A 14,888-nucleotide genomic window follows, 5' to 3' on the forward strand; every position below is an offset into this window, starting at 1 on the left:
TACTTTCTGGTCCCCAAGAAGGACAAAGGGGGCATGCTCCCCATCTTGGACCTCCGGAACGTCAATGGCTTCCTCCAGAAGGAGAATTTCAAAATGCTGACTCTGGCTCAGGTCTTGGCTGCCCTAGACCCTGGAGACTGGATGGTAGCGTTGGACTTGCAGGACGCTTATTTCCACATCCCCGTCCTGCCGGCCCCCCGGCGTTACCTGCAGTTCACGGTAGGCCACGAGCACTTTCAGTTTACCGTGCTCCCCTTCGGCCTCACCAGTGCCCCTCGGGTGTTCACGAAGGTGATGGCAGTGGTCGCAGCTCACCTGCGCAGATTAGGGGTTCCAGTCTTCCCCTATCTTGACGACTGGTTGTTGAAGGCGGGCTCGCCCCAGGCAGTCGTCTCCCACCTCCAGACTATGGCCGACCTCTTGCATTTGCTGGGGTTCTCCATCAATGTGCAGAAGTCGCATCTGAGTCCCTCCCTGAAGCTCCGCTTCATCGGAGCGGTTCTGGACTCGGCACAGTTCCGGGTCTATCCTCCGGAACAGCGGGTCCGGGATATTCAGGCTCTCATCCCAATCTTTTGGCCTCTATCCCGGGTTTCTGTCAGGTTGGTGCTGTGGCTTCTGGGTTTGATGGCCTCCTGCATCCTGTTAGTGCATCACGCCAGATGGCGGATGTGGGCTCTTCAGTGGGACCTGAAGTTTCAGTGGGCCCAGCATCGGGGCAACCTATCCGACCATGTCTTGATCTCGAAGGGCACTGCCAGACAGTTGTAGTGGTGGCTCACGGACCGCGATTGGGTCAGTGGCAGATCCATCTCCCTACACCAAGCGAGCACGTAGTAGAGACGGATGCGTCCCTCCTGGGATGGGGGGGGCCAAATGAGAGAGGCGGAGATCAGAGGCCTCTGGTCTCCGGCGGAGTCCCGGCTCCATATCAACTTTCTGGAGCTGCGGGCGATCCGACTTGCACTGAAGGCATTCCTTCCCTCTGTCCGGGGAAGTGTAGTGCAGGTGTTCACGGACAACACCGCCGCCATGTGGTATTTCAACAAGCAGGGCGGGGTGGGGTCATGGACTGGACCCTTTGTCAGGAGGCTCTGCACCTCTGGACATGGCTGGAACATCAGGGCATCACCCGGTCGTTCAACATCCGGCAGGCTCTCTGAACGCCAGAGCAGACAAACTCAGCCGCCGGTGCATGATGGATCACGAATGGCGTCTGAACTCGGACGTGGCGCAAGGCCTCTTTCTGCAGTGGGGAGAGCCTTGGTTAGATCTATTCGCCACCGAAGAGAACGCGCAATGTCAGCAGTTCTGCGCGGTGGAATTTCCAAGGCGGCACTCGCTCGGAGACGCTTTTCGTCGCGAGTGGAGTTGCGGTCTATTGTACGCCATTCCGCCTATAACACTTCTGCCCAGAGTGCTGAAGAAGATCAGGCGCGACCGTGCTCAAGTCATCCTTGTGGCTCCGGATTGGGCACGAAGATACTGGTATCCCGAGCTACTCAGTCTATCGATCGATCCCCCGATCCGACTGCCTCTTCAGGAGGACCTTCTGTCGCAGCAGCAGGGGAAGGTCCTCCACCCGAACCTGTCCAGCCTCCACCTCCATGCGTGGAGATTGAGTGGCGGCAGTTGATGCCATTTGACTTGCCTCCTGAAGTCTGTAATGTTATTCTGCCAGCCAGGCGTCCCTCCACAAAATCGGTATACGCCTGCAGGTGGAACAAATTTGTGGCATGGTGCACAGCAAAGGCTGTGGATCCCCTTCCCGCCCCTCTTTCTGAAGTTCTCCTCTTTCTTCTTTCCCTGGCCCAGCAGGGTTCGGCTCTGGGCACCCTCAAGGGATACCTTTCGGCTGTTTCTGCTTTCTTACGGCTTCCTGATCAGCCTTCTCTTTTTAAATCCCCTGTTGTTTCTCGATTCTTTAAGGGCATTATCCACATGTTCCCTCCTGTCCCTTTCGTAATGCCTCAGTGGGATTTAAATCTAGTATTGACCTATCTGATGTGCGCTCCCTTTGAGCCTCTTCATAATTCTCCCCTTCGTCTGCCAACGCTTAAGACTGCTTTCCTGGTTGCCATCACCTCTGCTAGAAGGGTGAGTGAGCTCCAGGCTCTCTCTTCTAAGCCTCCTTTCCTTTCTATCCATCCGGACAAAGTTGTTCTAAGGACTTGTCCTTCCTTTCTCCCTAAGGTGGTAACATCGGCTAGTCTGTTACACTGCCCACCTTCTTTCCTCCTCTGCTTCCCTCGAAAGAGGAAGACAGGCTCCACCGTCTGGACCCAAAACGGGCGCTGTCCTTCTATCTGGACTGCACCAAACAGTTCCGGGTGGACGACCAACTCTTTATTGGCTACGTGGGCGCTAAGAAGGGGCGAGCGGTACACAAGTGAACCATCTCTCGGTGGGTCGTTTTGTGTATCAAGGCCTGTTTTTCCTTAGCTAAAAAGGAACCTCCTGTAGGGCTTAGGGCCCATTCCACTCGGGCCACAGCGGCGACCACTGCCCTGGGCCGGAGAGTCCCCTTGCAGGACATTTGTCAGGCAGCAAAGTGGGCCTCGCTGCACACGTTTGCCAAACTCTTGCCTGGCCAGCCAAGTCCGGAGAGACGGCTTCTTTGGCCGTTCTGTTCTCCAGGACTTTCTGGTGTGATTTTGGTTCGCAGACCCACCACCGGGGTTGATATTGCTGGGGTATCTATTCTAAGGTGAGGAATCTAACTAACGTGCTTCTTTCAGATGAACAAGTTACTTACCTTTGGTAACGATATATCTGTAAGAAACATTAGTTAGTTCGATTCCTCACCGCCCCACCCATCCTCCCCGTTCTGCGGACCGATATCTAGGGTTGAGGTCATACCTTTCAGGGCCTTAGAATTTTTGGTACCAGTGTCGGTCTCTTGCATGGCTCTGTGTTCCTGGCGTGGAAAGCTATGTACAAGAACTGACGTCCGCGTGCGAGGACAGCGTCTAAATACTCCGACGTCATCCCGGCGATCACGACGACGGACTCGGAGCCGCAGACGACGCCTAGCGACACGCAAGGGTATTGCTGACGAAAAATCTTTCCAGATCCAGCCTGACACCTGGGGATATTCTAAGGTGAGGAATCTAACTAATGTTTCTTACAGATATATCGTTACCGAAGGTAAGTAACTTGTTCTTCACCTGCATACTCCCAAGGACGTTTGAAGGGGCCAAGCATGAAGATGGGGGTGCCGAGCCCTGCTGTGCCCCCGTGGCTACGGCCCTGGTGACAGCAACATCTATTGACACATATCTCACTAGTGCCATGGGAGCTACTAGCTTTAAAACTGGGCATGTTGAGGAGAGACTCTCAGCTTACATCAAGAACTGACACACAACCCACCCCATGGAATTACTATAGCGTCAGACAGCTTAGTGCCCTCAAGAAAACAGATTCTTAAGTCCAGTAACAATCAAGGGGTTCACTCAATTTCAAACCAGTGTGATCTTAATTATTCTTTAACTATTGCGCATATTATTGATGCAGTTACAGTATCAACAAATTCTCCTCTGGCAAAAAGTGGGGGAAAGGTACAATCCAGAGTGATGTAAGGAAAGTGACTGAAAAATGCAGAACTAGATAATATTGTTAATAACCAGGCCTTGAGTTTTTCCAAGGTTTTAATAGCATGTCCACCGACAGAATGGTCCAAGAACGTAAAAGATCTGAAGAGAAACATATCTAGTTATTTTTCTAACTCTCTGTCTAAATTAGAGGGCTTGATGAGGGTTTTTTTTACTTCCGTTCTTGATAAATCAAAGGGTTTATAACATACATTTTTAAGATATTCCACCATCAATAAGCATAAAAATACATAGGTCCCCCTAAATAAAAGTACAATCTGTTCCAGCAGTCCAATAAATAATGTTGGGCAGGGTGTTTAACAAAGTTTGCTCTTCGAAATTTTGGGTCGCACAAGAGCCCAGTTAAGGGGCAAAATTGGGGGAAGTGTGAAGCAAATTGCAGACAATTACGGCAAGAATAGAGTTGCTCTCAGTACCATGCCCAGCCATGAATATATGACGTTACAATGCAAACAATTACAACGCATGCTTTTACAACGCAGTTTTTACAACGCATGTACCATTACATTGCATGTTTCTACAACTCATACCATTACAACTCAAAAGTAGGATAAAACATCGAATGATCCATTACAACGCATACTACTACAACGCACACTTTTACATCGCTATATTATTTTATTTTGTATAATAAACCCCTGGAGCGGGATGCAGGGAAAATAGAGATTTTGGATGTGGTAGTGTATTAAAACGTGGATATTTGAATTTAATACATGAGTATTAAAATTAATACTTGCATGTAATATTTATATTGAAAAAATTATACTAACAATTATTTAGGTATCACAAAAAAATTATATTACAATTACTATTTTATTACATAATATTTAAAAAGAATACCCAAACATTAAAATTAATACTGGAGTACTAAAATTACTATTAGAGTTTTTTTTAAGAATTATAAATCCTTTTTTTCATATACTTTTACTATATATAACCAAAATATAATAAACACATGTTCAACAATTATTAAAAATCAAACAAAATAACAATACATTTATATACGTATATTTTAATAAAATACACTTTTTCTTTAATAATTCAATATTTTGTCAATATAAACACAAGCCAAAAAAACGAACATTAATACACTTGATTTTACCAAACTATCTAAAATTAAGAATTTTAAAAATTAAACATAACCCCGTCCACCATTTTAAAAACAGTGGTTACCTGACTACCTCAGACTGCACACACGTATTTCTACGAAAAAATCGAAACCTCAAAGCGAACCATCTAAAACACCAAGGTGGCGATTCCGATCCTGTAAAACCCAGGTACAAATGGTCGTACGGAGCGTTTTCTCCGTACGACTTGTACCCGGGAATTCCACCGTACAAACTAGCAAGTACGATTCGTACAGAAATACCATTTCCGTACGATTCGTAAAAAACACCGTGCGGCTAAAAAATACATACAATTCCGATCCTGGACAGCGCGTACGCGACGTCCGCACGGAGTCAGGCAGCATTTTACGGACCAGCAAGTACGATTCGTACCCACAGCACTCCGCACGGCTATATTTTTACGGGAGCCAAAAAGTGCCGGAAAAGCTAAGTACGCTGCGATGCACGAGGAAAGGGGGGCCCGGTACGCACCGTACCCCCAGCCCCCGTATGTACGCACCGTATCCCCAGCGCGTACCACCAGCCCCGTATGTATGCACCATACCCCCAGCCTCCCGTATGTACGCACCGTACCCCCAGCGCGTACCCCCAGCCCCGTATGTACGCACCGTACCCCCAGCCCCCCCCCGTATGTACGCACCGTACCCCCAGCATGTACCCCCAGCACCCGTATGTACGCACCGTACCCCCAGCCCCCGTATGTACGCACCGTACCCCCAGCCCCCGTATGTACGCACCATACCCCCAGCGCATACCCCCAGCCCCGTATGTATGCACCGTACCCCCAGCCCCCATATGCACGCACCGCACCCCGGTGCGTACATACGGGGTGCTGGGGGTACACGCTGGGAGTATGGTGCATACATACGAGGGGCTGGGGGTACGGTGCATACATACGGGGCTGGGGGTACGGTGCGTACATACGGGGGGCTGGGGGTACGGTGCGTACATATGGGGGCTGGGGGTACGGTGCGTACATACGGGGGGGCTGGGGGTACGGTGCGTACATTTGGGGGGCTGGGGGTACGGTGCGTACATACGGGGCTGGGGGTACGCGCTGGGGGTACGGTGCGTACATACGGGGGCTGGGGGTACGGTGCATACATACGGGGCTGGGGGTACACGCTGGGGGTACGGTGCGTACATACGGGGGGCTGGGGGTACGGTGTGGACGTACGCGGGAGGGGTGGGAGGCTGGGGGGGCGTACGACTCGTACCCTGGGCCCAAGTGTACCCGGGGGTACGGTGCGTACATATGGGGCTGGGGGTACGCGCTGGGGGTACGGTGCGTACATACGGGGACTGGGGGTATGGTGCGTACATACGGGGCTGGGGGTACGCGCTGGGGGTACGGTGTGTACGTACGGGGGCTGGGGGTACGGTGCGTACATACTGGGCTGGGGGTACGGTGCGTACATACGGGGGGCTGGGGGCACGGTGCGGACGTACGCGGGAGGGGTGGGAGGCTGGGGGGGCATGCGACTCGTACCCCGGGCCCAAGTGTACCCGGGGTAGGGGTCGTGCACAGTTCGCTCCGTACGGGACGTCTTCCATACACTTGTGTATTCGGGACGCCGGTACAGATCGGACTTGTGCGCTCGGACTTCAGTTTTACGACTCGTACGTAAAACTGTCCGGGGACGTGCCTTAGACTTTTCCCGCGGTCATTCGTATATATTTTTCACGTACGAATCGTACTTCGCCGTTTGTACGGGACTTGTTCGATTCGTACATAAAAAAATACGGATACCAGTCAGTCGGTAAATTTTTTTAACGGATCGGAATCGGCACCCAAGTAAGTAAAAACTATAGCAATTGTAAAACATTTACAAATTAATATAAATGCAAATATCGCAAAATAAAACATTTTATTTTTCATTCAGTTCGGTTGAAAACTTTTCAAACTTCTGTAAAGAGTTGAAAAAACGCTTTTTTTTTGTACAATATATATATATAAAGCGAGTGAACAAAAATATATACATTTTTTCAATCGTTTTTAATTAAATGTACAGTGGTGGGTTTACAATAACTATTCCAACTGGAAAGGATGCTTCCTCAGGTAAAATGCTAGATAGTAATAGGGTTAAAACTACTATTCCAAATACAAATGCAGGTAGCCTCAAAGAAAATATTATATAGGAGTTCAAATTACTATTCCAACTCCAAGATTTACTTGCCTCAGGGAAAATGCTGGATAGTGCTGTGATCCAAAGGATGCTTTACTCATGTTAAATGCTACATAATAATAAAACAATCCACCAAAGTAAAAGCATCAAGCAACATCTAATCCAAAGGTAAGAAACAAAAAATATGTATCAATAAAACTACTTAACCATTTTTCTCTCCCAATAAAACTGGCATCAAATATAGAAAAGCAACAAGTTGAAAAAAATTAAGCATAACTTGAAAAAGCATAAACTTTAAAATGTTAAATTATTTTCATAAAATGTACTGTATCTTTTTACTCTAAACAGGTATACACAAGAAATAATTTTAAAAAATAACATGTTTTTTTCTTCTTTTCAGAACTGGAAAATCCCTGCCACAGAAGCAAAATACATTACCTCCAAAAGAGGAAACAAAGGGCACCATTTCAATGGCGGCTGACGGAAATGGGACCGACCACCAGAGGTGCGGCGGTCCCATAAGGCAAATTAGGATGCGCCCGCCACACTGGTTTGATTTAGAGCTCCTCAGAGATCGACAATATAAAACAATGTACATATTATCTGCAATAAATATACCAATTCATGAACTTGACTTCTTTAAAACAATGGTAAAAAAGTTTTGAAACATTTAAACAGGTTGTAGTATACAAATTCATTTGGAGGTAATTAGATCAACCAAATCATTAGTTCTAAGTAGATCATATCTAAAACATATAGGTTTTATAAAACACTGCCAAGCTTCGACCAAGACTTTATTTGGGTAGCGATATAAAACGTGCACAATGTCTTGAACACCTCCTCCACATAGATCATAAGATCCTGACTTATCAGTTGTGTCGCCTCAATGTTTGGTATAGGCTTTTAATTAAAAGGATCCCTAAGCAAAGCATATATATGCATTGTCTGACACTGCGTTCTAGTGTGAATATCATATTTTTTTACTACATTTGTACTCTAGATTGACTATGAAGAACCTATAGTGTGATAGCTGAGAACAGTATGCCATACCGAGTTCCAACCTGGTGTAGTTTTTTCCAGAAAAAAACGTCAAAAGTGCAGGTGAACAGGATTGTAAAAGATTAGTGGAGCATTGAAAGAGCACTTAGGCTATCTCGAGATTCTCATAAAAAATGTACTGTCTTGCGCCAACCTTAAATGTTTTGTCCTTTAAGAGAGCTCTCCAGGAGCTTTCTGGCGCATTAAGTAAGTTATATGCCCATTTGATTATATTTGCCAAAGCTCTTGTATAGAAGCTAACTACCGTTAGTTCTAAACCTAGTACTTGAACAGGTGTAGCTTGGCTCATTGTGGTAATCTTACGTAGGAGTTTCCCTTCATTCAAATGTAAAGATAGACCACTTTTTTGTTTATAGAAATATTTTCTAATGCATCAGATAAAATAGGGGGAATCTTAACGGCAAAAATTTCGAGGAGGGAATGAAAATGCCTCTTTCCGGAAGATGAGTAAAATCTCTTTAATGCGCTTATATGGGCTGCAGCCTTAAGTTCCATATGCTGAAAATGAGAAGTGGTTTCTAGTGTCTGAGAAAAGACTCTCCACAGGTAGGTATACGTCCTTACAACCTTGACTGTTCTCCTACCTGGCTTCCAGTCAAAGAGACTGTAATGTTTACTTCCCCTAAACGTTACCACTTTTGTTTTAGAGACGTTTACTTTTAAGAAGTTAATTTCAGTATACCTAGAGAGAGCGTCCATGTTACGCTAAAGGCCAATAGGTGTGAGGTCAAAAAAGACCACATCGTCAGCGTACATTAGAATATGGATATTTTGTGATGCTATTTGGTAAGCATTCCCCTTATTACCAGATTATGTTCCTGACATCAGAGGGTCATGTAAACATAATATTGATTCATTTTTTATCATAACTTTTGTGATCAATGTTGTTCATATGTGGTCGAGGAATTAGATTGTGAAATTGATAGACACATTAGGAATTGTCACATGCTTCTAGCAATTCTTTGGGTTGGAGATTTTAACACTCATCTATGTAAGTTTCCCCCAACAAAGAGATCTGTGGGTTAACTGACATGGCAGAGAGGGTTAATACCATTTTTGGCACTATTTGTTTGACGAGTCAATAAACAATTTAATAATGAAGCATAATTTAGTGCTTTTGCTGCACCGGATGAATTTTCACCAACAGAACCCACAGTGTGGCACGGTTCAGGTAGCACCATAGATTTTATCTTATTTTCATCTTGCCTCGCAAACCTGATTACCAATTCCCCTATAATATCGAAATGTAACAGGGACCATAATCCACTATTGATCATTTTGGAGTAAAAGTAATTGCAGGAAAGGTATGATCCTTAATTCTATGTCAGGACTGGAGGCGAGGATTATGCCTTCTTTCTTCACTTTATTTGTACAGCAGCACAGAAAGAAGTAAATAAAGACTACGTTTCCCATGAACCATAGGGAAAAATGTAGTCATTTACACTGTGATAACAACCAATTAAACAAAAGCAACAACGTCCAATCAGGGCCTCTCCAGCTCCCTATAGTCCTTTGTCAGTGTCCTGATCTGCTCTTTCTTCGCTGCTGCGCAGCCAGTTAAGTCTCCTCAGAGTCTTTTCCTGTTTGGGGGGGCTTTTATTGTATTTATGGTGTGCCTTTAAGGTTTATTTGCTTCTAAATCGCTTTGTATGCGCAATGTTTATGGCAGATATGCTTATGTGACCATTTCTTTGTGGTGTTTTTCAACTATTTTAGATTTAGCGCGTGTTATTCGCGCGGTCGCCGCGTTTGTTTATTTATTTTCGTTGCGGTGTTTTTTCACGTGAATTGATTCTTTCTGACCGCGGGACCGAGAGGTTTCCCTCTCGCTCCTACGCGGTCGCTGCTGGCGCGCTCCGTTCCTCCTGCCGCATGGGGGCGTGTGAGGCTGTGGCATGACGCGTCGCGTCTCTGGTTTTTGTCAATATTTTCCAGAGACGCGCGCGCTTTCTACACGGAGCTCTGGGCTGAGGTGTAACGCCGTTTCTACGGTCTGTATTGGGTCCGCTCGCGGGCCGTTTTTTGGTGTAATTAGACGCTCGTTCCCTTCACGTTGGCAATCAGGGATTCGAGTCTGTGTTTGCTCGTGAAAAGAGCGCTGACTCCTCCTGGGGAGGTCTGTATCGGCCTTGTGGCTTTCTTTTGGGGACAGTCCCAGCCCAGATAACTGCAATTACTCGATTTTAATGTACTTGGCCAGCTTTGTCCCCTCAGGGCCAGTCACCCAACAAAGTTAGTGGTTTGTGCCACGTGTATATATTCTAAGCTGACACCCAGCTTTGGTTAAATATTTTTTTGCGAATTGCAGCGCAAAAGTTCCACTTGCACTTCCCTCTCCTGTGATGGAGTATTATGAGGATTACCACGAGGAGGAGGAAGACCCTCTGGCGGATATGCCATGGGGTGACGCTTTTTATGAAGCTATGGATACCTCTATTTATAGAGCAGTGGATCAAGCCATTTCCCCTTTGGAGGATAGGCTGACGCAGAAAATAGAACAAGCGTTCTTGCGTCTAGAGCGTAGATCAGCTCTCCCTTCTACTTCCCAAGAACTCCCGGGCCCACCGCCTCCTAAACGTCCCTGTGCTCAGGGGGTAGATGTGGACGCTTTTGAGCGCCTCAAACAAGCCTTCATTGATAGCCATCCTAGTAAGAGTTCTATGGATTCTCCCGCTCTTAACTTGGCTCTCTCCCCAGGATTGCCCTCCGGGGATCCTGACGCCAGCCCGTCCAGGTCCTGGCTCCCGTCCCGGCCCTCGCAAGTTCCTCAGATCCCTTCAGGGTCCTCTGACTTACAACCGCCCCCAACTCCTTCAGACATGTTGGACCCCAACGACATTGTCCACCCACGCTCCTCCGACTGGGTCCCAGCCGAGAAAGTCGCGACGTATGTTGCGGAACATATAAGACGCCCGCTTGAGAAGGAGGCTCGCAGTTGTCTCCGGGCGGAATGCCCCCGCCCTTCCCTTGAGGGCAAGGTTGCCCTTACCCCGGAGATCGACCCCAGAATGTCGACGTTCCTTCAGAAGTTTATTAGGGACCCAAAAAAGGGCATTGACCGGTCTTGGAGGGCGTGCCAAGACAAGCTCTTGGACGTCCTGGGGCCCGCCACAAAAATTCTGGATATGGCTGAAGAGGCCAAGGCTTCGGGGTCTATGATTTCACCCGAGACGTTGTCAGGCTGGGCACAACGGGTGGTGATATTTTTAGGTAACGCTAACTGCGCTCTCTCCACCGAGCGGCGGAGGTCCCTCCTCATTAAGATTGACCCCAAACTTGGCGACTTAGCAGATTCGGAGGCGGGGGCCATTGCCCAGAGGGGACTCTTTGGAGAGCCCTTCATCAAGGAGTTAGGAAAATTCGTGAACACCTTCACGTCACTGGACAGGGCACAATCCACTATTAAGAAAGTGTTCCCTCGGGTTTTGCGAGGGGCCGGTCGAGGCAGGGGCCGTTCGACCGGTCGACAAAATCATCAAACCACCCAGAGAGGCTCCGGTCAGTACCAAGACCAGTCGAAGTTTGGCAATTTCTACCCCAGGAGAGGACGCCGCGGCAAAGGCAGAGGACACAGGGGAGGAACGTCTAACACAGGCTCTGGTGAGTGTTCTCCCTTTTTCCCCACAAAACATAGGGGGGCGTCTGGCAAGTTGTTACGGGGCATGGCTATCTATCACCCGCGATGCCTGGGTTCTTCAGACGGTGAGAGGGTTCCGCATAGAGTATTTTGGAAACCCAGTGCAACGGGTTCCTCCGCCACCCATTCAGTTTTCGCTTCAGGACGCACGTCTGGTGGACGAGGAGGTGGCCTCCCTTCTTCGAAAACGTGCCATCTCTCTCACCACGCTCCATCCGCGGGGTTTCCTCAGCAATCTCTTTTTGGTCGACAAATCCGACGGGGGCAAGGGCCCGGTCATCAATCTCAGCGAGTTCAACGGATGGTTGGTCTATCGCCATTTCAAAATGGAGGGTATCCACCTCCTTCGCGATGTTCTCCGCCCTCACGACTGGATGGTCCGTCTAGATCTGAAGGACGCGTATCTGGTGGTCCAAAATTTTCCACCCACATCGCCGGTTTCTTCAGTTCGCTTGGCGCCATCGGATCTACGAGTTCACGTCTCTCCCTTTCGGGCTCTCTTCCGCGCCCTGGTGCTTCACCAAGGTGCTCAAGCCGGTGGTGGAATTCCTGAGAGCTCGTGGGGTCAGGTTGATTGTGTATCTCGACGATCTCCTTTTGATGGCTCCCTGTCCCCGTATGTTATCGGATCATCTCCAGATGACAGTGACACTCCTCCAAGATCTTGGGTTTGTGATCAACGAGAAAAAGTCCCTTCTTCAGCCGGCGCAGTCCGTTACCTTTTTGGGGTTCGTCATCGACTCCATTGCCTCCACTCTAAGTCTGCCAGCCAAAAAACTTGCAAGAATTCGCCACGAGTTGCGTCGAGTTCTGGCGCATCAGAAGGTGTCGCTTCGCCAGCTGGCCCGGGTGGTGGGGCTTCTCTCAGCTTCGATTCAGGCAATTTTTCCAGGTCCACTCCACTACAGGGCCCTTCAGCGCCTCAAGGCGTACTTTCTCCGGAAGGGGTTTTCGTACTCCCGCAAGATCCGCCTATCCGACGAGGCTCGGAGCGAGATCCAATGGTGGCTGACGCACATGGAGGCATGGAACGGAAGAGCGATCTTCGGTTCCGTGCCAGATTTGATTATCGAGTCGGACGCCAGCAGGCTGGGTTGGGGCGCCCGCTGCGGAGATCTTTTCACGGGGGGCTTGTGGTCTCCCGACGAACAGAAGTTACATATAAATTGTCTCGAGCTTCTGGCCGGCTCGTTTGCCGTAAAGTGTTGGACGAAAGACTCCGTACAGTCATGTGTACTTTTGAAAATGGACAACGTGTCGGCCGTCCGCTATATCAACCATCTTGGAGGCACCAAGTCGAAAGCCCTCTCAGATCTAGCGGCGAGCTTCTGGCAGTATTGCCTAGACGCTCAGGTGTCGGTCACGGCGGAGTATCTGCCCGGTCGGGACAATGTGGAGGCGGATTTTCAGTCGCGCCACTTCCGGGACTCCAGTCTTTGGAAGTTGGATCGTACTGTTTTTCTCTTGCTCAGCGAGCTTTGGGGTCCCTTCACGGTGGACCTGTTTGCGTCCCGCTTGGATCACCAGCTTCCACGGTTCTTCAGCTGGAGGCCCGATCCTCGGACGGCAGCCACGGATGCGTTTCTCCAATATTGGAGCAAGGATCGCGGCTATGCGTTTCCTCCCTTTGCGATGATTACCCGGACAACGGCCCAAGTCCGCAGACCGCTAGCAGACCTGGTTCTGGTCACCCCTCTGTGGAGGTCTCAAGTGTGGTTTCCGGTTCTACTGGAAGATTCTTGGGATTTTCCAATCCTACTCCCCCGGATTCCGGATCTTCTCAAGGATCCGTACGGCGCTCCGCACCCTCTAGTGTCCACTAACTCACTGTGGCTCATGGCGTGGAGGATTTCCGGGGCAGATGGCAAGCCCCAGGCCTTTCGCGAACAGCTGAAGACCTCATCTCCAAAGCCTGGGCAGATAGCACCGTTAAAAGATACAAATCTGCGTGGTGCAGATGGTCCCGTTGGTGTCTGCGACGGGATCTCGATCCCGTGGTCGCAGATGTGGTCCACGTTGTGAACTTTCTGGCGCATTTGGCGTCCAATGGCCTGGCCTATCGCTCTATTAACACTTTCAGGTCCGCCATTTCTTCGGGTCATGTCCCGGTTGGTGGCTCGGCAGTGGGTGAGCATCCTTTGATTTGCAGACTCTTAAGGAGTATTCGACTCTCCTTGCCGCCGGAGCCTCGGTATTCGGCGTTATGGGATGTTAATCAAGTCTTGAATCTTTTTTTGTCATGGCAACCTAATAGGTTTCTATCTCGTAAAGAGCTGTCAGCAAAACTTGCAATGCTCCTATGCCTGGTGTCTTGCCGTCGGATGTGCGCGCTCTTGATATCTCGGGCCGGATGTTCACTCCGGATGGAGTGACATTTACCCTTTCACGTCGTACAAAATGCCACACAAGAGTCATCTCGTACCCGGAATTCTCGGATTCTCCAAAACTTTGTGTGGTCCGTTGTCTCAAGGCATACGAGGAAATGACGGGCGACTACCGTCCTCCGGGTGAGCGTCAGCTTCTCATCGCGCTCCGGAAGCCCTTTAAGGCGGTTTCGTCACCCACCATCGCGAGATGGGTTCGTTGGGTGATGCAAGAAGCAGGCATTAGCCTCAGGCTCTTTGGGGCGCACTCTACAAGAGGGGCCATGGCGTCTAAGGCGTTTGGCCTGGGTGCCCGCTTGGAGGATATCCTCAATGCGGCGGACTGGTCCTCAGATTCCACCTTCAAGCGGTTTTACTTCAAGCCTATTCTAAACATGGCTCAGCTGGTTGTGGGCAAGCTTTAAACAAGCATAATCCTCGCCTCCAGTCCTGACATAGAATGAAAAATTTCCTAGCTATCGTAACGGAAAGTTTCAATTCTATTAAGGACTCTGAGGCGAGGATTATCCCGCCCTGTGCTCTGAGGACATCCCTCCCCGTACTGGAGTAAGTATAGTTTTTCCTTTGGAACCTGTGTTGCAAAATGTTATGCTGGATTTTTTCCAATGTATGGTTAAAATGGTGTATCGGTTCTGTTTCTTTCCCTCGCTGCTTAATACCTAGGGTGGTTTTTTCCCCTGGTAATACTGCCTTGTTTGTTGCAGGTTCGGATACCCACAAACAGGACTCCTGAAGTTGAGGGTTTGGCTGTCTTCGCACTCCGAAAGAGAAGATCAGGACACTGACAAAGGACTATAGGGAGCTGGAGAGGCCCTGATTGGACGTTGTTGCTTTTGTTTAATTGGTTGTTATCACAGTGTAAATGACTACATTTTTCCCTATGGTTCATGGGAAACGTAGTCTTTATTTACTTCTTTCTGTGCTGCTGTACAAATAAAGTGAAG

At 48.7% G+C, this 14,888-nt stretch overlaps 1 protein-coding gene across 1 annotated transcript in view; it reads left to right on the forward strand.

The window, feature by feature from the left end:
* The window catches only part of IPO9 (importin 9), a 595,516-nt gene extending 587,981 nt beyond the window's left edge, over positions 1-7,535 (forward strand). Inside the window, exon 24 of the mRNA XM_085600586.1 lies at positions 7,265-7,535. Coding sequence (XP_085456712.1) covers positions 7,265-7,345 — 81 coding nt within the window. The 3' untranslated portion in view covers positions 7,346-7,535. The remainder of the gene's footprint in view (positions 1-7,264) is intronic.
* The last annotated feature ends 7,353 nt before the right edge of the window (positions 7,536-14,888 follow it).

Source organism: Triturus cristatus, chromosome 1_2 (genome assembly GCF_964204655.1).
Source record: "Triturus cristatus chromosome 1_2, aTriCri1.1, whole genome shotgun sequence".
Lineage (NCBI taxonomy): Eukaryota > Metazoa > Chordata > Amphibia > Caudata > Salamandridae > Triturus > Triturus cristatus.